The sequence below is a fragment of the Malania oleifera genome, chromosome 10 (genome assembly GCF_029873635.1).
Source record: "Malania oleifera isolate guangnan ecotype guangnan chromosome 10, ASM2987363v1, whole genome shotgun sequence".
Lineage (NCBI taxonomy): Eukaryota > Viridiplantae > Streptophyta > Magnoliopsida > Santalales > Ximeniaceae > Malania > Malania oleifera.
The window spans coordinates 18,434,556-18,460,555 of NC_080426.1; the positions used below are offsets into that span (position 1 = coordinate 18,434,556).

General features: G+C 35.8%; 1 protein-coding gene across 2 annotated transcripts; it reads left to right on the plus strand.

Annotated features, from left to right (window-relative positions):
• Positions 1–3,184: 3,184 nt before the first annotated feature.
• Positions 3,185–25,177, plus strand: LOC131165924 (protein RMD5 homolog). 2 transcript variants are annotated; one of them, XM_058124104.1, is made up of 3 exons: positions 3,185–3,482; positions 22,574–22,638; positions 23,779–25,177. In XM_058124104.1, the coding sequence occupies exon 3, from the start codon at positions 23,802–23,804 to the stop codon at positions 24,954–24,956; it is 1,155 nt and encodes a 384-aa protein (XP_057980087.1). In that variant the 5' UTR covers positions 3,185–3,482; positions 22,574–22,638; positions 23,779–23,801; the 3' UTR covers positions 24,957–25,177. The 2 variants fall into 2 exon arrangements, with proteins under 2 accessions (XP_057980087.1, XP_057980086.1); XM_058124103.1 differs by lacking the exon at positions 22,574–22,638.
• The last annotated feature ends 823 nt before the right edge of the window (positions 25,178–26,000 follow it).

Sequence of the window (26,000 nt, forward strand, 5' to 3'; positions counted from 1 at the left end):
CATTCATTTTAATTTGTATATGCACTTAATTTTTATATCTTGGTCTATAATAATGCATGCATCTACATGATATGTCTTGTATGCTCAGAAATGTCATAGATTGACCATAGGGACCGAATGACCTTAGGGTTCGGTCGACAGACGCCAAATTTTTGAGACTATCTCAAAACGACCTTAGTAAGACCCTAGTATGACTCTAGGTCCCAACACTCATGCACATATATCATACAAAATTGATGAGTGTTAAAAATGCATTAAATTGAATATTATTGGAGAGTTTGAGAGAGGTCGGGCGACCGAACCCCAGGGGTTCATTTCACCTCGAGTGCCTGAACTGTTGAGAAATCAACAGCTTGACCATGCTTCGGGCGACCAAACACATTTTGACCATATCTTCCCCGGGCGACTGAATCCCTAACCTGTCACCTTTTCACCAACCCAAGCGACCAAATTCCACATTCAAATATGCTCAGGGCGACCGAATTGGCAAGTTTTGTTTATCGAACTTAGCCTCGAGCACCCGAATTGCAGACAGAAACATTCTGTCTTTTGTTTAGCCGATTGAACCCAGACTCAGGCACCCGAACTTTAAAAAATGTCTTTTCTCTTTGCGAGTGTTCGGGAGACCGAACCTATGGCTCGGGCGATCGAAACTCTCGGGTTGCAATTTTTTAACTGGGATAATTAGGGTTAAAAATTAATTAAACTTTTCTAATAATACCCAGCGTGTCTCCAACGGTAAAAATTTCCTTGAGTCTATATATACCCCTTCATAAGCCAAGATTAGCAACTTTGATTAACCAACTTTTCTCTCTAATTTTATCCTAATCAAAGTTCCCCCAAAAACATTTTTATTGCAAAGACTCTTTCATTGAGGCAAATATTTTACTCTTTCATTGGGAGAATATTTTATTAGGGTCCAAATCTTTGTTGTGCATGTTATATACACTACTTTTCAAATATTGAAAATATTATGTTTAGAAAAGCACCCTTACTCTACTGAGCATCATTGCATATCATTTTAGAGTGCTTGTATTAAGCTTTATTGTGTACATTCCTCCTTGTATTTAGAATCACTGTATTATATAAAAAAATATTTTTTATTGTACGGTTGGGTTCAGCTCGAAATTGAACTGGGGAGTCTCAACCCCCTTGCAAGTGAGACCGGTTTAGTTCAGCCCGAAAATTGAACTGGGGAGTCTCAGCCTTGTAAGTGAGACTAGTTCGGCTTAGCCTAGTAATTGAGCTAGGGTTTTCTTTGTCCAGTAAGGAGAGGATGTAAAAGACTTCTGTTCTGCCTGGTTAAGTGAGCAGGTATAGTGGAATCCTTGGGGGGTATGCCCAAGGTGGGGACGCAGACAATATTGGCCGAACCTCGTTAACAAATCTGTGTGTCATTCTCTCTCTATCTTATTTGAATTCCTGCACTTAAATTTCAGTATGTGTATGCTTGTACATGTTTTGTTATAACCATCTTTATTGCACACATAACTAATTTAAATGAGATATGCAGCACACGTGTATGTATGCACACACTGATAGATTAATCGTTGTATTTACACGTTTTCAATATTGAATGAGATATGAACTGCGGTGAATCGGCGTAATTGTTTAAATTAGTGAAAAATGTTTTTAAAACCCAATTTACCCCCCCTTTTGGAAATACACCAATGTTAACATTTATGTTGATGATTTGAATTTAGTTGGGACTCCTGAAGAACTCACTAAAGCTGCTAATTATTTAATGGTGGAATTTAAGATGAAAGATTTAGGAAAGACAAAATATTATCTTGACTTACAAATTGAACATATAAATAGCAGAATTTTTATTCATCAATCTAAATATACAGAATAGGTATTAAGACAGAATAGGTATTAAGACAATTATATATGGACAAAGTTCATCCTTTGGGATCTCCAATGATGGTGCGATTATATTAAGAAAGATCAATTTCGACCTTATGATGAGGGGGAGGAATTACTTGATCCTGAAGTACCATATTTAAACCTCATGATGAGGAGGGAGGAATTACTTGATCCTGAAATATCATATTTAAGTGTTGTCGACTCTCTAATGTATCTAACCAATTGTACAAGACCCGACATTGCATTTGCTGTAAATCTACTAGCAAGATATAACTTTGCTCCTACTCGACGACGCTGGAATGAAATTAAACACATTCAATGCTATTTGAGAGTAAAACAAACGATTACAGCAATATCCTTCAATCATTTTGAAATACTAACTATTCATGAAACTAGTAGAGAAGGCGTGTGGCTCAGATCAATGATCCAAGTAAATTGTGGTCCTCAATCAGTCAATGACACTCCAACAATTTTATATGAAGACAATGCTGCATGTATAGCTCAACTAAGAGGAGGATAAATAAAGGGTGACAAAACGAAACATATCTTTCCAAAATTCTTCTATACACATGAACTCCAAAAGAATGGTGATATAAATGTTCAGTAGATCCGATCAAGTGATTATTTAGCAGATTTGTTCACCAAAACTTTATTTACTACAATATTCAAGAAATTGATTCATCTTATCAGAATGAGGCATCTTAAAGATCTTACCAGAAGGAGTTAATGTATGAGTGACAATCAAGGGGGAGTGTTATGAATGGATGAGTGTGGCTATCATTCATCCATATCTTGTCCACCTTTTCATATCCCTATGAACCTGTCCTTAATGTTTGCACTAATTCATATCCCCATAAACCTGTCCCTAATGTCTGTACTAATTCATATCTCCATGAACCTGTCATATATGTCTACATTAATTATGTTCGCATGTGAACTTGCCTCATATGTTTTCACTAATAAAGTTAGCATTAGCTAGCTTGTGAAGGTTATAAATACCTTCTCCCACATAGTGAGGGGAGTAGAAAAAGGAAGAGTAGGAAAAGAAGAAGAGAGAAAGTAGAAGTAAAAGAAATAAGGAGAGATATTTTGTATAAGACAATATCCATATCATATTGTAATTTCTCCCGATTTATTGAAACTTTGATTCAATCCGTTCATAGAATAGGTATATCCGAATCATGTAAAATATTATATCTTCTTTATTTATTTTTCTGTTCATTTTTATTTATTTTATTATTAATTCTTACATCATTTTTTATAACATGAAATAATTATTAATAATTATAGAGTTAAATTTGATATTTTTGAAAGATGAGGGAGCCATCTTCCCAATTTATCGCCGAATCTTTTACTTAATTCCAAAATTAGCCCTTCTGAAATCCCTAGCAAAAGTCGATCCCCTTCCGGCACGTTATCCCCTTCCGGCACGTTAGCCAAACGTCTTCACGGAACTTTTCCCCTTTCGCGGAAGCAAAGGCCTTCTTCTACAACTCCGACCATACGCCGGCGACGAAAGGTGCCGACAAGAGACAAAACGTTATCAAGTCATATCTTTTAGAGCTCATCCCGTTGAGTCTCCTCCTCCGTCAACCATTATTTTTCCCGATTGACAGGTATTTTTTCGATCTGGGGTTTAATGGTTGCGTCATCCTTTTTTTTTGTTGTTTTTTCCCACCAACTGTGCTTTTGCTGCTCTTTGTGATCTTCCATTGACCACAATTGCTGGCATGTGAGTCAACGGTGATTGTGGTTGTTGGTACTGACTGGAAAATTTTTTGGTTGTTGTATGGGATCTGTTTTCTTGATTCTAATCGATACCAGGTTGTTGTATGTGATCTGTTTTCTTGATTCTAATCGATGCAAATTATGGTATTGTAGATAAATTTTATGGGTTTTCAATGATTTCATTCTCTCTCTCTCTCTCTCTCTCTCTCTCTCTCTCTCTCTCTCTCTCTCTCTCTCTCATTTTTCTGTTGTTGGAATTTTTTAATTTTCTCTGCCGTGATGAAGTATTGTATCGATTTCTTGGTAATTTGTAAGTATATTGTGTTAGTTTTTGTGACCAGAGCATTTTGATGTGTTATTTTGTGATTCAATAATATAAGACATGGCCTTATCCTTTACGCGCATGTGATTGCGTTTGCTGTTCTTTTGCCTGGGAGTTCTTATTCGCAAATATTTTAATAGCATATTTAGCTTTTCGTTGTGAGTCGTTCCGGTGGTTTGATTTTCGTGGATTTTAGTTGAGAGGTGGTCGATGATCTTATCCCATGTTGTGTGTTTGTTCACTCTTGGTATTGCCTCAATTTAAAGAACTAGATACTGGAAAATCTATGTTTCAATTGGATGAATTTTGAATATGAATAATGTAAATGCCTCTAAAATGTAGTTTTGTGCTTAACATGCATTGATCTTGTTGTCATCTTGGTAAAACTAGGGATTTGTACATGTTAAGAATCGCGATACATCCGTGTTTCTTCTTTTCTCTGCTTGCTCATATTGTTGTCCAACACCAAACTTGAAAACCGTCCTCACAGAGTGATTAGCATTTTTTTAACTATTATTTTTTCCGGTTTGCATGTAGCATTGCAAATTTGTGAATTTTTTGTTGCATTTGACCCTGCAGCGTCATCGTATTATACAGTAAAGTGATGGGCATAATCTGGGGTGGGAAAAATTATTTCTAGGTTACATATTGGAGAGAATGCACGAAATTACAAATGCGAGTACATAATTGCTTTTTCTTTCCTTTTTCTTCTTCTTCTTTTTTTTTTTTTTGGCGGGGGGGGGGGGGGGGCACTCATGATTCTACAACTTGTATTTGTGTCTCAAATGTTGCTGTATACCAATCTGTCCAATTGGCCAATTGCCCAAGCTTTTATGAGAATTATGTATGAGCATTAACTTGGGTCATCAGTTTTTTTCTGCATCTGAAAATGCTCAATACGTAAATTACAAAGAAATGGTATTTGTTTTAGCTGTTTTCAGAATTATAATAGGAAATAGTTCTAAGATGTTTCCTTTGCTTTGAGTTGGCATATCGGGGAGCTAACAGAAACACTGGATACGCCACCTGCCCCCAAATCATTTTTGATAATAAAAGAAATTGGTTAATGAGAAAGAGATAAAAATACAATTGTTGAAGAACAAAAACTGAAGACAATTGCAGAAGACCTGCCCTCCAATCCATTTGGAAATCAAAATTTCCTAATTGTCGCTGAAGCAAGTGCCCAAAAAGAAGCTAGGAAAACAACTCTATACCATAACAAATAGGGAGACATTATCATATACTCTTATAATAAGTTCTTGCATCCTCTCAATCTACAATGTCCAAAAAATAGCATGTGAAGTACACCTCTACAAAATTCTACCTTTATTGCTTTTCTCAAAGCCCCAAAACTTCACTAACATTAAATCATCTCTGCATGTGGGGCTACCCTTACCTCACCGAACAAGCAGAAAAATAACCATAGATGTTGTGTCACCCAATATAGAAAAAGATGCACATTTGGCTTGTTAGAATTCAATTGCATCTTGCGAATATCTGGGTTAGTAGCATTATGGTCCCCTCACTTGGAATAAATCATTCATAATAATGCTGTGAGAGTCAAAGTTCAAGTAAATGATTAATCTTACAAAGAGCCTTAGCATTCCAGATAATTATTCTAAGGAAAAGGACAGGATGTTGAAGCTTTTATTAATTGGGGAAAAAAGATTTTAGAAGAGAAGAGACAAGAGTTATCCCCTAGTCAAATATGTTAATTACACATCTATTGATGAGTGAATAAACCTAAAACTCTCAGCAAATTTCTAGTTCTTCAAGTTCTCTTTCATATAGATTTCTAAAGAATGGGAATTTCAAGAAAGAGAGTGCTCGCCAAAGAATAATTGCTCATGAGGGCATAAATAACTTACATGGAACGACAACCCCCTTTAAGTCCTCTTTCTCTCTCTCTCTCTCTCTCCCCATAACGATGCAGACAAAGCTATGACTTAGATCGTCATGGCATGTTTGCAATGGATTTCTTGTGATGCAGCGGGGCTTGGTCGCTACAGTTCTTTTTCCATGGCAATCAGAATTTTGAAATCATCTGCTGCACTCGAATGTTTGTCTTCATGCCGTTGTAGAAGGAGACGGATTGGAATAGGTTTTTGTTCTGCTTTTTCAGATCTTTCCCCATTGTGTCGTCACTGATTCATATTTGTGTCTCAGCTGTTCAATCTACCATTAACAGTAAGGCTTGTAGTTCTTCCTTCTTTTTTCAATTTGAATTACCTAATTGTTGATTTGTTTCCACATACAAGTTATCCCATCAATTCCAATCTGGGTTTCAGTAACTGGTTATATGCATTCGTTATGCATTTGTTTGTTTGTTTGTTTTTCTTTTCATTTGTATTCTGAGGTCTCAATCTGGGTTACTGTTTACATTTTCCTTTCTGTGTTTCTTGCATGAGTTTTTTTTTTGTCCCACAGTATTTTTTATTTAACACATTACACATGATGTTATAGAATTTTTTTTTTTTGATGAATTATGGCTTCCTGATAAAACAGTTGATGTATTTTTGATGAATTCATGGTTTCTGGTGAACTAGGGGTTTTTTTGCTCTCTTATTCTGGAAATTGTGCAGCCTGTTATGCCTTTTAATCGGGGTTATGATGATATACATGCTTCCAGTTATTAGTGGCTTTCTGTCTGATATATTGATGGCCTCCCCCCCTCCCCTCCCCTCCTCCAATGGTTTTGGAGATATTGATTTATCAATCTGTTATGGCTTATTTTCTGGGTTTTGGTAGTATTGTGTGCTTCCAATTGTTTATTGCTTTTTATTATCAATACATTGAATTTTTTTTTTCTCCTAGTTTCAGCATTATTCACTAATTAATCTGTTAAAGGCTTCTTTTTTCTGTGTTTTGGTGACCTGTTCAATATATTTATTTTTTACTTTTACTTTTTTTCTTCTATGGTCCCCATTTGGGTTTATGGGTTTTGGCTCTTTGCATGTCTTTGTCCAGGTTTCTTCTCTTGAGTTTTTCCCCATCTGCAATACATATTTTTGGCTTCACATGCATGATGTTCTGGGATTCTTTTAATGAATTATTATTTTTTTTTTCATTTTTATTCTGAAAAATTTCTTAGTGGATTTTGGTAATATTATGAGCTTCCAATTGTTGGTAGCATTTTTTCTCATTAATATGTTGATGGCTTTTTTCCCTGGAAAAATGTCACTGTTATAGCTTTTGATTATTGATGAGGCTGTGTCTTAATTAATGTCTGTTCATGTCATTGTTTTCTATTCATCTTTCTGCTCTGTTTCACCCCAGTATGCCATTCGCTCCCGTGCCACATAATTTCACTGTTTTTCATGCTACAAACATGAACACAGATGGTTTTTCATGCCATAATTTATTTAATTTAATTTTTTTGTTCTTTTGTATGGTCAAAGCAAATATAGCTTTTGTCATGGTCACATGTGAACATGATAATGGATCATTCCCAATTTCAATGTTCGCATGTTCATGTTAACATATTAATGAGTCATCCCGAATTTTCATATGTGCATGTTAACGTATTAGTGAATCATTCTGATCCTTTTTACGGTCTTTCTACTACATAACTATGCATAGCTATAATTGTACGCCGCTATACATGGCTATAATAGGTTAAGTATTCTTGCACTCCCCTACATCATGTTTATGAGCATCCTGTTAGAGGATGTGTGTAGGTGTGGGAGATGGTGGAAGGGGTTGGTTGGTGTGTATGTTTTGTGTGAGACTATGAAATGTGACTTCAAAATATTCTTGAACTTATATTTGTAATAGATGGTAGCAAATGACGAGTTCAATAATGCTGTCCAATGGCCGGTTAAAGACAAGAAAAAGCAGTCCTATTTTGTTGTGATGTTGACTACTCTGTATTTTGTTGCATTGTGGGAAGCTGTGGTAGCATTTGTGCCAGCTTGCTAGGTTTATAAAAAATGAACGATACAGCTATATTAGTTTCCAAGCATGTCTTAAGTCTAAAGTTGACTGTGCAGTGCTCACCCAAAGCTAGAAGTGATGGCCATAGAATCCGTTGTTCTATACCTTGAAGTGATGAGATGGAAAAGAAAAAACCCCAGGAAAAAAACACATACTATATACTATAATCTTGAAATAAATTGTGCAAAACAATACAGAGAGACGCATCCCTGATCAGCTTTAATAGAGATATATGCATTAGTATTAGACATGCTTTGATAGAGAGAAACACATCCCCAGATAACTGATGGAAATCTTTTTGCTATCTTTCTACCTTTAACATTTAGTTTTTATTAATATGAAACTGTGACTAATACAATTGAAGTGTTTCAAAAGGTTTGTTTTTTTTTTTTTTGGTTGGGAGGTGGGGGGGGGGGGGGGTTGTCGGGGTTGCTGATGATAACTGATTGAAATATTTCTGCTTTCTCCCTGTACCAAAGTGTCTCTCTCTCTATTTCTCGGCAAACACGCACACACACACACATGAATGCACACGCACACAGATTTTCTTCTTCTCTCTAGAATCCATCCCTATTATCTAGTCCTGATGGTCAAACACTTGCCTGCAGATATATTTTCTTCTCTCTAGATTCCATCCTCTTACTATCAAGTCCTATTAGTGATATATAGGGGACACTAAATCAAGCCTACAACCGACATCTTTGGTGTATCTCTATCCCCCTACCCCCAGGGGGGGTTCCCCCAAACACCCATGTGTAGGCTGTTTTACAAGACCCACGGTTTTAAAAAAAAAAATGTAGCTGCTTGCTCTATAAAAAAAATGGTAGTTGTTTGCATAAATAGTTATAGTTGTGGTGTAGCAGCTCAGCCATTGTGGATATTACATAATGGGTAATGGACAGTGCACTTGCGAATTCATTTTTTGCATTAGCAAACTTGTTAAAAACATAAGAGTCACATGTTTTGGTCCCAGAAGCTACATACTAATGCTTTGTATGATTTTTAGTAAATTTTAATCACTTTAAATATAACATATGTACAAGTATTGGATGTCATCTTGGTTGCTTTAGTTGCTATTGGCGAGAAGAATCATGCATTTTCACTACTCTATTGTTTATAAGTGAAATTTAAACTGAGAAATCGTAAATATAAAAAAATATAAAATACATAATTTGTTTTATTAGCAAAAAGAAAATATAATAGCAGGGCATCAAGGGAACTAAGCCAGCTGGAGACAGCAGCAATCCATTGGTCTTTGCAGGTCTGAAGCAAAGTAGATGATTCTTTGAAGGCTCTCTTATTTCTTTCTTTCCAAGCACACCAAAAGATGGTGAGAGGGATGAGGTTCAAAGCCTTTCGCTTCTCCTCTGTGTCTTTGATGCCTTTCCAAGCCCAAATCTCCCCTCCAGCTGAATGCGTTTTTGTCTCCGAAATTGGCATAAGAGAAACACAAAAAATAAAATTGTAAGAACTTACAATATGCAAATATGCACTTTTAATGAGAGAAAAAGTTAGAAAGAAACTCAAAAATGTTTTTTTTAATTAAAAAAAAACTAAAATAAATCATCTGAAAAATTGAGTTTCTAAGCTTCAATGTGGGAAAAGAGTTAAAAAAATGCAAAAAAGAAAAGAAAAAGTAGACTCAAAAACCTATTTTAGTCATTCACCGCTAGATAATGTAATGGCCTGTAATGGCTTGAAGTGGCTCGCAATGGTCCGTAACAGCTGTTATAGTATCATAATATACTCGATATGGTTGCAAACTGGAGGATCTCCAAGCACCCTTGTAACGGGCTGGGAAGCCACCAATGCCATTATGTAACATCTGTTTTGACTGTTGCGCACCAATTTTTAAAAATATAACCCGATCCCTCTACCATCCAAGGAGGAAATTCATTGTTCATTTAGTATGGTTTCTTCGAAGCATCAACACTGAATCTAATTGTTTCTCTACCTTTTTGATCCTGTGCTGGAAAAGGTGACTAGGAGGCTAGAGGGTTGGAAGAGGGCATGCTTCTTGCTTGAGGGCCATGCCACTCTTATTACTATCTTACTCTTTAACGTTCCTATTTATTATCTCTCTTTGCTTAGAATTGCTCAAAAGTAGCAAATCATTAGAGAGTTTGATGCAAGATTTCCTTTGGTCGGGTCTAGGGGAGGTCAGGAGAGACCATCTAGTTAGCTGGGAAGTGGCTAGCAGGCCTAAGTCAGAGGGGGATCTGGATGGGAGCCTGAGGCACTGATACGTAGGTAGCTAGTAGTTCTTTCCGCTCATCCAGTTCAAAGTGGGTAATGGCAAAAAAAGACTATTTCTGGGGTGCCGTGTGTGTGGGGGAGTCCTTGGTGTAGTTGAACATAATGCTCCCATCAGCACCTTCATTTCTTTTGAGAGGGGTTTGTTGCTTGGAATTTCCATTTTTTTTTTTAGGAATCTCAATGAAAGAGAGGCCGACGAACTCTAACTTACTATTCTTCTTTCTTTGTTGGACGAACATATTCCTTCCATTAGTAACAATTAGAGAGTGTAGGAGGGTGATTCATCTGGTATGTTTACTTCTAAATCCTTTCTCTCACACCTTTTGAAATCCCCCTCCCCTTATGTTTTTCCTTGGAATCAATTCTTTGGGGCGTAAGGTGCCCAGGAAGATTCGAGCCTTTGTCTAGACCGTGATACTGGAAAGGATTAACATGCGTGATTTGTTTTAGAGGAGAAGGCCCTATAAAACTCTCAGTCTTGACATGTGCATCATGTGTTGTCAAAGCAACGAAACAAGTGCCCATATTTCCATGCATTTCAGGGTGCTATCATAGCCTTGGAACGCCCTTTTTTTGTTTTCCGGGGAAGAATCAGTGGCACTGGGAAAGGTGGGAGAGTTGTTATTGGTTAACTTCAGAGGGTTGGGAAAGAATAGAAATGGTAGAGCTCTGGAGTGTGGCTGTTTTCCCTGTCCTTTGGACATTGTGAATTGAGAAGAATGCTAGGATTTTTAATGGCCGCTCAATCTGCTCAGGGCTTTTATGGGATGGAGCAACTTTCCTCGCTTCCTTTGGGGTGCACTCTTTTGGGTTTTTTTTGGGGCTATTGCTGTCCAACCTCATAAGAGATCAGAAGGCACCGCTTCTGTAATTAATACTTGTATTGTCCATTTTTTGGAGTATTATTGCTTTTCTGTGCTCTAGATCTCTGGGGAGGATTCCTTGTCCTCCTAGTCATGTACTCTGCTTCTCGGTTTTTAATAATATTGTCTTCTTTTATCTTCCCCCTAAAAAAAATCTGTTTACAAGAAATCGTTGGTCATTTTGGCTGGCAAAAATTGAAGATGGCTGTTGTGTGCTGTATCGATGGATATGATTTTTTGTTCGTTTATCCTCTTTCAATGACAATTCACTGTTCTCATTGCAATACATGGCTTTGGGGAGCAGGTGCTTTTTTTTGTAAATTATTTCCATTAGGACTTGGTGGCCATCAATATTGATTTGCATCAAGTAGTAGGTCCCTTCATTACAAAGAGTAGTACATTTTGGTGTTGCTTAGAATTTGTTAATACTGAAGTGTGTCAAACACTTATGCATCCATCTCTAGAAAGCTATTCAGGGATGCATTTTTCTCTATTGTTTTGCAGAATTAATTTCTGTGTCTTTTATTCTTGGTCTACCCTATCCCAAATATTTGTTGTCAATCTTTATTATATCAAGGGGAAATTGTAATAGCGTTTTTTTTTTGGGCCTTTTTCCTTTTCCATTTTATCATGTCAATGTAGGGAATTTTGAGATCCTATGGTTAATTTTAATTTTGGTGAGGATTGCATAGTTAGGCCTAGAGTTAAGACATGCCTGGAATTAAATGTTGTGTTCCCTTTACTGCAAATTGGAGGAAATGAAATTAAACTTTAGCAATGTTTGGTATGTGAAAACAATCCCCAGAAATGGGATTGAATCCTGCATTTGGGGCTTGTGTGTAAGGTTTCAAATTTTGAATTTGACTAAATTTGGAGGCTTTGAAACGGAATTTCAACGTTGATGCCAATTTCAGTTTAATTTTAAAATATAATGAAATTAGTTTGTAAAACACGGAAATTTATCTTATGAAATTGTTGGAACTGTTAGTTAACAAAATAATGCAAGATTTAGAACCAAAATATTGTAAATAAATGTGGTGTGTAGTAGTACATCAGTCATATTAAGCATATTCAATTAATATAAGATGCATTTGGGAGCAAGGATTTGGGGTCTTATATTTGGATTTGTGTGAATTTGTGCGAGACTATTTTGTATTACAATTTATTCAAATCCACGCAAATCCAAATCCAAGGCCTCTCCCAAACACATGGTAAATGAAATTCGAGAGTTAGTTATATATTAGTCATTACACAAATATTACTATTTTTTTTTCACATAAAAAGTTTGATAGAATATTAAGATGTGGTGGCTAACATATAAGTTCAGTTTCTCGTAAAATTTCAGAAGTTTGATAGAATATTAAGATGTGGTGGCTAACATATAAGTTCAGTTTTTCATAAAATTTCAGAAGTTTGAAAGTTATCACTCATATCCAACTTGGAATAAGCTTTATTTTCTATAAAATAGAATTTTTTATTAAGAGAGACTTTGATTTTGGGTTTTGAACCTCAAGTTTCAATTTCAAGAAAATTTTATTCCATTGTCAAATTTTTGGAAAGTTCTCAGAAATTTCAAGATTATGTTAAATTCCAGATGATTTGCGGAAATTTCTACCAAAACTTTTTAAGATGGAAATTCATTTTTGACGGTGGTGGAAAACAGAAATTTCAAAAGTTTTGTCGAAATTTAAGACCTTGCTTGCATGTTGGAATCATTCCCATTTGCCCCACCACTTAACTTGGATTGTCATTCCTGAAATTCCAGATTGGGAAATCCCTATGTGGAGCATGGGGTGGGAAATGAGAATGCCAATGCAGTTTGGAGAAATGGATTTTTATGCCTCAAAATGGCACTATTGCTTTTCTATTACAATAGCAAGAAATAAGAATACATATACATTCTAATCATTCCATTTCCTGCTTATCTAATCCAAACCCATGAGTAGGAGTAATTCATTCCAGTAAGGCGGTGACCAGAGTGGGATTCTCCCACTCATCCCCATTTCTGGAAGGCCTTTGTACTTTCAGAATTAATGAAATCCAATTACTCCTAATCGAAAGTACAAATTGCAACGAGGGTTTGATCAAGAAGCTGCCCTCAGCATTAACTTGGGGGGGGGGGGGGGGGGGGGTGGGTGGGGTTGCATTAAGGTTCACATAGGTGGTTTGGGTAACACAAAGGTTGGCTGCCAATGAAGGGGGACAGTTCTTCTGGTAAGGGAAGGAATTTTGAGAATGTTTATGTTCGCCTTATGGACAAGAAAGATAATACTTTAGGAATTATGGGAAAAATTTAATCAGCAATGCTGGAAGTTCTTTATGTGTTTTGAATTCGCAAGATCTTCAAAAGGGAGATACAAATGAGAGTAAGTAGGACAAGGAAAAGGAAAAATGGGGTGATGCATCGTATAATACAACAACAACAACAAACCAAGCCTTTGGTCCCGTAGGTGGTGTTTGACTACATGAATCTTTTTTCTGCTAATTTGCATGATCATTGTCAATTTCCTCTGACAAACTATGGGCTGTTAAATCCTTACTATTTTATTCTAAGTTATTTTAGGTTTACTGCTATCCCTTCTACTGCCCCTCACAATAACTAGTTCACTCCTCACTGGCGCACTATTTGGCATACATTTTAGTTGCCCAACTATTTGAGTCATCTCTCCCTTATCTTATCTTTTATAGGAGCAAGCTATGCCTAACTTATCAGCGTTGGATAATGATAGTGATGATTAGCGAATTTGCAGGCAAGGGCGGCTTGCTTTGAGATGAGATTTGAAATCAGTGTGACTATGTTTCCGAATAGTCTGATTTATGTGGGGATGTGTTGTATGTGGCACCATCTCAGGGCACTTTAATAATTGAGAAGGAAGTTTTGGGAAAGTAGCAACAATGTAAAGGGGGGATTTTGCCCACTCCAGCCGTTGAGGTTGATTGGAAGGATTCAGAAGCTCAAAATTGATGGGTTAGATGGGGCTGTGGTTTTCCAGTCCTAGAGGTAAAGAGTTCACTTGTAGGAGGGAGGAAGAAATTGAAGAAGGGGCAGCGTGAATTAGCTAACTTGAAGTGTTCTGTGAACTATGGAGCAAGGGGTTAAAGAGGAGGTTCCTTATCTGACTTTTAGTTTGGTCTTTTTATTTTTATTTTTTTTCATTTTATTTATTTTATTATTTTATTATTTTTTTAAGGGGATTGCTTGTCCTCTTTTTAATTGTAATCTCCTTTTCTCTCTTAATACATCTTGCTTTTTATAGAAAAAAACCTAGAAATAGCATCATGAACTCCTTTTGTGCATGTAGCAAGATTGCTGCATGATTGCAGAGAATCTTGGAAAAAGAAAAGAGTTGTTGAGAACAACAAAGAGGCATAGAGTAGGCATGATGCCAAGAATAATTTGGGAATTAAGGTGAAGCACATGAGAGTCACATCCTTTTGGTATCTTCTAAATATACTCATTCATTGCTGCTACTTGAACTCTTGGGTGATGTTTGGTTCATCAAATGTTTACTGCTAGCAATAAAAGAGTAAGATTTTGATAGCTTACAAAAGAAGACGTGTTGTTATCATAGAGCAAGTAGCAACGAAAATTTTTTTATGAACTCGTACCATTGATTAGACAAGAAATATTTCTCAAATTTCACTATGTGAATTTCTATTCTCATCCTATTCCATTCCATATTGGATTGAATAACGTGCATGAAGGACTCCCCCGCCCCCCCTAAACCCAAAAACAAATTATATCCCCATGGTAATTTTTATTATGTCCCCATTTTATTCCATTAAATTTCTAGGAATCAACATTCTTTGTTGTCTCAATTGCATTAGTCTTTTTAGTGCAAGGTCTACTGAGTCACAATTGAATGTAGAGATCAGTTAGAAGTTTAAGGTGCACAAATGCAGTTTTCCTTTATTTTTAGTGATGAATTTGTAATATTTATTACGTAAGTTCATGATATATGATGAAATTCAAATTACATGCCTTGCTAAAAAAAATGAATTCCAAATTATGCCCAAATCCAAGACAACTTAAATTTTATCTCAAAGTTGTATTTTGGCAATATTGCCGTTCTATTACAATAGCAAGAAATAGGGGTGAGCAAACGGTCGGTTCGGTCAAATTCGGTTAATTAACCGAATTAACCGAAATTTTCGGTTAATGATTTTTATTAACCGAACCGACCGAATAAGAGATGTTAACCGAACCTCACCCGACCGAATTACCTTTTCGGGTAATTCGGTTAACCGAATTTAACCGAATTTATTTTAAATTAATTATTAAAAATAGATTATAATTATAACTTTAGTCTTATTTTTACGCAATCTCAAACTTTAGTCTTATTTTTACGTAATAAAAATAATCTTAAAACTCAATTCATAATTTTAATTTCTCTTAGAATAATCTTTCCCCCATCCCGCGTATATATATATTATTAGTTTATATTTAAATTTTAATTTATTATTATTTCGGGTAATTCGGTTAACCGAATTAAAATTTCTCTTAACCGAACCGATAACCGATTTACCGAAATTTGGTACATCCATAACCGAACCGAACCGACCTATTTTTTAACCGAACCGAACCGACCGAAATTGATCGGTTAATTCGGTTAATTCGGGTTTCCCCGAATTATGCTCACCCCTAGCAAGAAATAAGAATTCATATACATTCTAATCATTCCAATTCCTGCTTATCTAATCCAAACCCATGAGTAGGAGTAATTCATTCCAGTAAAGCAATGACTAGAGTGGGATTCTCCCACTCATCCCCATTTCCGGAAGGCCTTTGTACTTTCAGAATTGATGAAATCCAATTACTCCTAATTAGAAGTACAAATAGCAAGATGGGTTTGATCAAGAGGCTGCCCTCAGCATTACCTTGGGGGGGGGGGGGGGGGGGTGGTTGCATTAAGGTTCACAAAGGTGATTCGAGTAACATACACAGGTTGGCTGCCAATGAAGGGGGGGCAATTCTTTTGGTAAGTAGGGGATTTTCAGAAGGTTTATGTTCGCCCAAGGGACAAGCAAAAGATTATACTTCTAGGAATTCTGGAAAAAATTTAATCAGCAATGCTGGAAGTTCTTTATGTGTTTTGAATTTGCAAGATCTTCAATAGGGAGATACAAATGAGAGTAAGAAGGACAAGGAAAAGGTGGAAAATAGGGTGATGCATCGGATAATACAACACCAACAACAAACCAAGCCTTTAGTCCCATAGGTGGTGTTTGACTACATGAATTTTTTCCAATTTACATGATCTTCGACTATTTCCTCCAACAAATTATGGGCTGTTAAATCCTTACTATCTTATTCCAAGTTATTTTAGGTCTACTGCTATTCCTTCTACTGCCCCTCATAGTAAATAGTTCACTTCTCAATGGTGCACTATTTGACCTACATTGTAGATGCCCAACTATTTGAGTCATCTCTCCCTTATCTTATCTTTTATTGGAGCAAGCTACACCTAACTTATCATGAACATGCATTGTCATCATAGAACAAATAGCAATGCAATTTTTTTTTAAATGAATTCATTACATTGATTAGACAAGACATATTTCTTAAATTTCACCATGTGAATGTCTATTCTCATCCTATTCCATTCTATATTGGATGAAATAACATAAGCTTTTGCATGAATGACCCCCCCCCCCCCCCCCCCAAAAAAAAATTTTATATCCCCATGTAATTTTTATTATATCCCCATCTTATTACATTATATTTCTAGGAATCAACATTCTTAATTGTCTCAATTGCATTAATCTTTTTAGTGCAAGGTCTACTGAGTTACAATTGAATGTAAAGATCAGTTAGAAGTTTAAGGTGCACAAATGCAGTTTTCCTTTATTTTTAGTGATGAATTTGTAGTATTTATTTATGTAAGTTCATGGTATGTGATGAAGTTCAAATTACATGGCTAGCTAAAAATAAATGAATTCCAAATTATGCCCAAATCCAAGACAACTTTAACTTTATCTCGAAGTTGTATTTTGGCTATGGGTATATTTGAGTTGAGTTGACATAGTAAGATAAACTTGACTCGACTTGAAAATTCTAAGCTTGAAACTCAACTCAAACTCGGTCATTTTATAATTGTTGAACTCGAACTTGTCTTAATTAAGCTTGATTTGGTCATAAAATATAATTATTTATTTATATACATATATGTGATAATGAAAAAAGTGTTTTAAGAAAGAAGAATAAGAGGATACAACCAAGAAGAGGATAAGTCATCCTCAAAAAAAAAAAAAAAAAAAACAACAAAAGAAAAGGATGAAAAAAGAAAAAAATTAACAAAAACTAAATTGGAAAACCCCACTTTAAGCCACTTCCATCATAATTCTCCGAGTACTACAAATTTTCTAATTTGTGCTGGCCTTTCTTCAGCTTTCTTTTACCCCCATCCAAACGAACTTCATTTCCAAAGGATTGGTAACTACAAGCCCATCTTATCTATGAGTTGTTGAGCTTCTAGCTCCTTGTCATTAACCTCTTACGCAGGAATAGGCAAAACTCCCTCTGTACATTGCTGCGTTTACTAGGCCCAAAATCCTAAAACATTAGAGACTCCCTCCAAACCTTCCGTGGGACATGGTGGCACATGTGATATAATACCCAAGTAGATCAGTTAATTCAGATGATTTTTATACTAATCCAATAACTATCTGTCATCACGAGCAAACTCACTGGCAGCATCTCTCCATCTGATGCAGCTCCCTATTGCTTCTTCTCCTTACCCTTGTTAATATTTTTGTCTATATTTACCTTTTTGAACCTTCTATGACTCTACAATACACAAATTTTCCTCAGCCTTTCTTATATATATATATACTGTATATAAAATTACAAATGGTGTAAATCTTTTGGTATCCTTGCATTTTAAAAATTAGAATCTATATATATGAAAAAAGCAATCCTACAATAAACTAACTCAAACTGAAAGTGGATAAAATTATTTTTTAAAAGTCTGTAAGTTAATATTCGAGCTCAAAGGAAGAAACCCTATTTGGTTAAACAAATGAAATAGAATAGTAGTATATATGCATATTATATATAAGAGTAAGAAGCATAAATTATTTTGTGGACATAGAAATTATTATATTTTAAAAGTGAGCCAAAACATTTCTAAAAAAAACTAAATTAATAAAAACTAGAAAAAATTATATTTAGAAAGTTTATTTTAAATAGGTTAAGTTTGACCCTAAAAAAACCCATTTGATTAAAATATAAAAGAAACTTAATGTTATTATAAATGTTAAATAAAAGGTATATCCCAAAAATAAAATAGGTAAATTAACTTCTAAAATTATTGGGAAGTATCTAATGTTAGATATAATAACCTAACTTCTTGAAGATACATTTTAGAAATAAAATTGAAGACTTAGAAGTTCCCTCCAGATAATAAACTTTAAATTTATCTGAAAACAAAGAGTTATAAATATTTTAGATAGCAAATCAAACTCCGCATGTGATGCACTCAATGTCCTAATCTTTTTGCACACAGCCGGTCCCAAGCCCGGGTAAAGGAGAGGATGGTTGCATTAGGTAGCTGACAGCCAATGTTAAACTTGTCAGATCACTATGATATAAATCCTTGAGCCGACCCCAACTAGTGGTCATAATTTAGAAATTGTGATGAACCCCACTAGGCTCTCTCTCCTGATATATCTATGCTTTGTTTAATTGTTCGGAATCTGTTTCACATTTTTATTGCACTGCAATTTTGCATGGAAGGTTTGGAACAAGTTATTCAATTATTTTGAAGAAAGCTGGATTTGTCCTAGAACAATGGAGTTCTTGGCAATATCTTTTGTGGGGTTTGGGAGGAAGATGAAAGGAATTGCATTATGGAATTGTGCCTTATTTTCAATGTTATGGGGCTTGTGGAAGGAATGTAACTTCCGTATATTTTCAGGAAAGAAGTTACCATATTAATTGGTGTGGGAAAAAGGTTCTTTTTATGGCTTCTTTATGGTGTGTGGGCAATGGAAATTTCAAGGGGATGTGTATTTCAGATGTTCAACGCAATTGGCAGTCTCTTCTTAGAGTGTATTGATTTTCTTTTGCTGTCTTTTTCTTTTTGTGTTTTTCTTTTTTTGGTTTTGTTGGGGATTCTTCATCTAATGAATTTCTTTTTCTATATAAAGACAATATTCATTAGAAGTTTATTTTAAGGTTTTTTTTCCAAAATATAAATGAATGAAAAATGTTTATCTATTTATTAGATTTTCTATATATAATGTTATAGAAATATTGAATTTTAATATGTTTCATAATTTTAACTAGAGCATTCATGTGTATCATAGCCTATATTTTTAATATGTTTCATAATTTTAACTAGAGAATTCATGTGTATCATACCCTATATTTTTAATATTTTTCATGTCCCTGTGTGTACTTAGCGTCAACTATCATAATAGTAGCTCATGTACATGTTTGTATTTTAATACTTTTTGAAAAATTTATTGATTTTTATAAATAATTTTAGATATTCAAACTTTAATATTTTAAATTTAGTTATGACTATATTATTAATTTGTTTTAAAAAAAACTTAAAACTTAATTAAGAATTATAAAAATATTTTACACAAGATTATTCACATGCATTAACATATGTACTAGTAACATTAAATATTTGTATCAAATTCATATAATATATCACTTATTCAATATAAAAAATAATAAAATAACAAGAGAGTTGAGCTACAAAGCGGGTTGGGCCAACTTTAAATGGGAAGGTCAATGAGAAATGAAAGCCCAAATTAGGTAGCTCAAAATCCCATTGAACTTGAGAACTGAAATGAACCAGCTGGTCCAAGATCTGGTTGCCTTGATTTGGTTCCAGAATAGGTTGGCTTTTAAAATAGGAACTTCATCGGTTGTTGTACCATACAAGGTTTCCTTGTTTCTCCTTCCCATGTCCCTATTACTAGCCATGTTTAAAAAAAAAAAATTCTGTTCCATCACAAGGACACAAGGTATGATTGCGTTACCTGTTGATTTTAGTCTGAGCATTTTTATTTGAATTGTACGTGTCTTATTTTATTCACAATTTTACAATTATGGATTAACAATTGACACATAAGAATAAAAAGGCTGAGTGTTGACAAAAAGCAACTTGTAGAACTTGAAATGTGTTTGTCTATGAAGGAGAAAGAAGACCCTGGAAGTGTCCACTCCATAGGAAAGTGAATAATTGTTCAGTCTTTTAATCTTTTAAAAAAGAAGAGTTCTTTTTGAAGATAGCAAGGCATGTCACATGTATTTGAACTCTGAAGAAATGAACAACAGCAATAGAAACAAAGAAAGTGTAACTGTGTTCTTAAAAGTTACATATAATCTTTTGAACCTAAAACTTATATTGACAACTCATCTTGATGATGCATGCTGATATAGAGACTCATAAAAGATAAGTTGTTCAAAAGTCATATGTAATGACGTATGCTTTCTAGATTGTGAATCTAGCTAATATTAGGTCTTGTTTTAAAAAATGACTCCCTATTTGACAGAGTCATGAATGGAAAAGATTCAGCAGTGTTACAAGATATTAATTAATTGATTTAGCTGTTGATTGATAGGCAGAATTGTCCTTATTGCTCTTTTAGACCTGGTTCAAAATTTTGTTAACTTCTCTTTACGTCTATCTGTCTATTAGTGATTTTTATTTTTATTTTTTTGTGAAAGAAAGGAGAAGTGGAGTTTGCTAATGCAAAAAATTCTCCTTAGTTTGTCTTTTCTCTCTGCCCCTTGTGTTGGGAGTTGGACCTCCTCTTCTGTTTAATACTACCATATGCTTATAAAAATTTTAAATCCCCACATTTGATCTAATTCTTTAGGTTTTTGAGGCCGAACTATTGGAATAGGGGTGGCAAAATGGGCGGGCGGGCCAGGTCGGGGCGGGTCACCAATGGGTCGGCTCATAAACGGGCCGGGTCATAAACGGGTTGATATTAAATGGGTCACACACATGCCAATCCTAACCCGCCTATTTAATAAACAGGCGGATAACGGGTCACCCATTTAAAAAATATAATTTATTTATTTTAAAATTTTTCAAAAAAATCCATATAAAATAACTTTTAAAAAAAATATACTACATTAAATTTATTAATGCAGGACTGTGGAAGCTGGAGCCTGGAGGTGTGGACTAGAGGCTGAAGGTATGGCTTGATCCAGGACCATGAGTGGATCGTTTGCAGCACCGGAATAGCGGCACGTTGCAGCACACCAGAGGAGAGCCGGAGAGGAGAGGATTGAGAGAGTGAGAACTGAGAGGAGAGCCGGAGAGGAGAGGATTAAGAGAGTGAGAGCTGAGAGGAGATCCGGAGAGGAGAGGATTGAGAGAGTGAGAGCTGAGAGGAGAGCTGGAGAGGAGAGGATTGAGAGAGTGAGAGCTGAGAGGAGAGCTGCGGGCCACGGCGTAGCAGCGCACCAAAGGTCCAGAGGAGAGGAGAGGAGAGGATTGAGAGAGTCAGAGCTGAGAGCCTGAGAGGAGATTGGAGAGCAGCGGTCGGCGTCGCGGGTTAGGGAAAGGTCCAGAGGAGAGGATTGAGAGAGTCAGAGCTGAGAGCCTGAGAGGAGAGCAGCGGTCGGCGTTGCGGGTTAGGGACTTAGGGCTTTTTTTGTGTGGTCGTGAGGGTGCGGGTGGAGACTAGAATCGCTTCTGAAGAGTGAAGGCTGAACTGAAATTTATATATATAAAGGATCCAAATTAACGGGTCACCCTCCGCCCAAACCCGCCCAATTATTAAACGGGTTGACTTCTTTAAATCCAAACCCGTTTTAAATGGGCGAGTCCGGATAACCCGACGGGTCATGACCCGTTTTTCCAGGCCTATATTGGAATTTGTTTGAACTAGTGCTATGGATTGAAGATGTGGCAAAAAAGAGTTATACTAATTTGAAGGACATAATGAAGAAAGGAGATTGGAATAGGAGCTGTACTTCACTGTTTCATCCACAAAAGGGAGGAATACTTCAAAAGACTGCCTTCTTGCATCTAGCCTCCTTTTTTATAAGCTCTTCTACATTAATACTGCTGCTAGTCAAAATGCAACAAAATGCTTAGTAGTCAACATCACAACTTAGCAGACATGGGAATGGTAATTGTTCTGCTGAGACAGATTTTGGGGGTAATTTTGTCGTTAAAATTGATTTAGCTCATAGAGTTTTTCTAGGAAAATTAGATGCTATAGAGAAGGTATGTGAATCTACTTTTCAGCACATGAAATGGTGTACAGTTTAGAGCTTGTTGAGAAGGCTACAGCCAATTTCCCAAAACAGGTTTGAGCTGTTGCTGAAAACGGAAATAATGACCTTCTTCTCTTTGAAAATTGTGGCAGTGTAACCTTGTTAAACCACAGTGCATCAAGAAAATAGTTAGACAGAGCTGATTTGAAGTGTTTGGTGAACTATGATGGGATTTCTTGGCTGATTTTAGTTTCTGTTTTTTTTTTAGTTTTGTTATATCTTTTTAATCTTTTTTCATTTTGTTTCATGATTTCATTTTCTCTTTTTCTTTTTGAGGATTTAGTGTCCTTGCACTGATTGAATATTCTCTCTTTTAATGTATCTTATTTTTTATTAAAAAAAAAAAATTTACAGAGAGCAAGCTTCAGCAGAAACTTACGGTTAATAAAACTGGATTACTCTTGTCAAATTTCTAAATGGTATGCCATTGGTGTTTTTCCAGTCTTGATTCCATTTTATTTCAGCTGTGCTAGATCATAGAGGCCATGTTCAAAGTGACTGAAGTATCCTAGCTTGTCTTGGGCTTATGTTGGACACCAGCAGGGCACTGATCCTTGTGTCTTTTCAGATTCCCTTAATTTTTTGGGGGGTGTGAACATCCAGAAATACAATGTACTGTACAAACATGCTGTTTGCTTGATTCTGATTCGTTGATGGTGCAAGAAAATGGTTATCATAAAGAGAATTATGCAGGCAATGGAAAGGATACTTGGCATTACACAGCGGAAAGAGTGTTGGGAATTACATCTATGTTATAATATGACTATTACTTGTATTTTGTTCATCTACACAGTTCTATTTGTTGTATATTTTTGTTCTCTCTGCTTGTTAGTAGTTACAATGTCTTCCAGTAGCCAATATTCAAATATCCACATGACTACATGAGATTGAAGACCTTTCATCCACACCTATTTAGTCCTGTTATTTATCATTGATATTTTAAATTTATTTTGGCCAATTTGTATTAAAAATGTTTTGATATCAAAGTAGTAACTAGTAACAAGAAAATATGCTCTCTTGGTTACATAAATCTTTTTCTTGCACTAAGCCCTTTATTTCATTATTATTATTTTGGAATGCTTCTGTTGAGTCATTAACCGTCATATTGCCCTTTTTTTTTATTTTTTTGAAAGCCTTTCATCTAAATAAACTGAATGGTGAATATAGTCATTCTTCCTTGCTCATGCAAATACTTGTCAAAATCATGGTATGGAGTTCCACTTGGTATTGGCTTCCATGTGATAATCTTGGCTTCACTTGGCTTGGCTCAGCTTGCCTCCAGCATTTATAGTCTATGACTACAATGAATCCTACCAATATGCTCTTAGATTCTTGGAGTGAGCTGTCCCTTATGAATTTAAGAACTCAATTTTTAAATTCTCAATTGTTGCTTTGTGTTATCAATGTAGTGATATATTACTGGAATTCTGTTCCATCTGTAGCAAGTCTTCTTTATCCATGAACTATGTTGACCTACTGGGCATTTGAGAGATCAATTTGTGGTTTTCTTCATATGGTTTTTCGGTCATGTAATCTTCTCCTTGATAACCTTCTTGCAGGGTTTTGTCATCCTAGCTAAAATATGGAGCTCAACACCATCAAAGATGCATTTGATCGAGTTGCTAAGAAGCAGAAGTTATCGTCCTCTAAATCCCAAGAAGTAATTGATCAAGTTGGCCGTGAAATTGAACATGCACTGGCCAAACTTCAGTCAGTTCATGACCCTGTCTCCATTGAACAGAAATCTATTCTTATGGAGCTCAAAACCAAGCTTAATGTTATCGGCCCACACAACCAGTTAGAAGGGTCTCAGAAGGAGCTAAACATGAATGTTAGCAAATATCCAAAACTCCTTGAAAAATCCTTCAATCCTGACATATCAAGAGCATACAGAAATGTTGAATTTGACTTGCATACGGTGAATCAGATCATTGCGAACCATTTTTACCAGCAGGGCTTGTTTGATCTTGGGGATTGCTTAATAAATGAAGCTGGGGAATCAGAGGCCATCACCCTTAAATCTCAGTTCTTGGAAATGTATCAAATAATTGATGCTATGAAGGCTAGGAACCTCGAGCCTGCTCTAAACTGGGTGTCTTCCAACCATGATAAACTTCAGCAGAATGGTTCCAATCTTGAGCTGAAACTTCACCGGCTACAATTTGTGGAGATTTTGCAGAAAGGAAACCGTGCAGATGCACTGCATTATGCCCGGGCATACCTTGCTCCATTTGCTTCCCTTCACATGGATGAGATCCAGAAGCTAATGGCTTGCCTCTTGTGGGCAGGAAGGCTCGACAGCTCTCCTTATGCAGAGTTAATGGCTCCTACCCATTGGGATAAGTTGATTGAGGAACTAACTGGACAGTTCTGCTGTCTCTTGGGGCAGTCCTATGAGAGCCCACTCAGTGTGGCAGTAGCCGCAGGGATTGAAGGGTTGCCTACACTTCTGAAGCTGGCAAATGTGATGGCTGCGAAGAAGCAGGAATGGCAAGCAATGAAGCAGTTGCCAGTGCCGGTGGACTTGGGGAGGGAATTTCAGTTTCATTCAATATTTGTTTGTCCAGTAAGTAGGGATCAAGGCAGTGAAGAGAATCCGCCTATGCTGATGCCATGTGGGCATGTTCTCTGTAGACAATCCATCATGAAGCTGTCCAAGAGCAACACACGAACATTCAAGTGTCCATACTGTCCTGCTGATGCCTCCGTTGCACAGTGCAGGCAGCTTTATTTCTGATATGTTGGTGTAAGAATCTCTCTCTCTCTCTCTCTGGGCGTGTTATTTAAAGCAAATGTTATGTGACAATGGCACGGTGGTGGTATTAGTGGTGAAAATGTGGGGGGATCTGTTCTTGTGAATTACTTGTATGTAAATAGAAATTCTTTATATTCATGTTATAATTTCTCGAGGACAAGTCTATTGCATGAAGCCTACTCAAAACTTGTTTTTACGTGTCATCGAGGTGATGCTTTTGGATTGATGGTTTCATAGAGATTTTGCAAAGATGTTATTAGAATTTGCATCCATGCAGTTTTAGGCAAGCCTAACTATGTTCCTTCTGAAGATTTCCGGGCATTCATTTTCCTCGTCACATGGAAATCGGAGTACAAATAGCAACAAAAAGAAAAAGGCCTCTTTGCTCTCATTGTGCCGTGCAGTTTTTATTAGTAGCCTGTAAACGGAAGTTTATTCAAATGCCTTGATTTCTCCGCACAGAATAACTCAATAAACTGGCAGTAAAACTAACACATGCAGGCAACAGCAAGTTTTGCATGGTGAAGTTCTATGGGACTGCGCTGGATTGTCAATTGAATAGTATTTTACTGCATCTGAATGATGAAATTCCATAGCATGTTTGGCTCTACTCCACAAGAGACGAGATAAAAATATGGATAAAACCTTGCATTTATGAGTATGAATTTTGGATTTTGAATTTGAGTTAGAGTGGATTTGAACAAAATTTAATATAATTTTGTATTATAGTATGAATTTTGGATTTTGAATTTGAATTAGAGTGGATTTGAACAAAATTTAATATAATTTTGTATTATATTTTATTTAAAATTTATATAAATTTAAATTCAATAATATTTATAAACATAGAATTAGGTTTTAATATCATTAATCTGTCTTGTTTGAGTCTGCTAGTCAAGAAAAACGAAATGGTTGTATGTGCAGTCTAAGAAGTCTCATCTTAATATGACTCGTCGGTTGTATGTGCAGTCTAAGTAGTCTCATCTTAATTTGACTCATCCTTAATTTTTGTTGTACCAAGCATGA

What these genes read in the sequence shown, in the direction of transcription:
- LOC131165924 (XM_058124104.1), top strand. Translation starts at nt 23,802, where the DNA reads ATGGAGCTCAACACCATCAAAGATGCATTTGATCGAGTTGCTAAGAAG.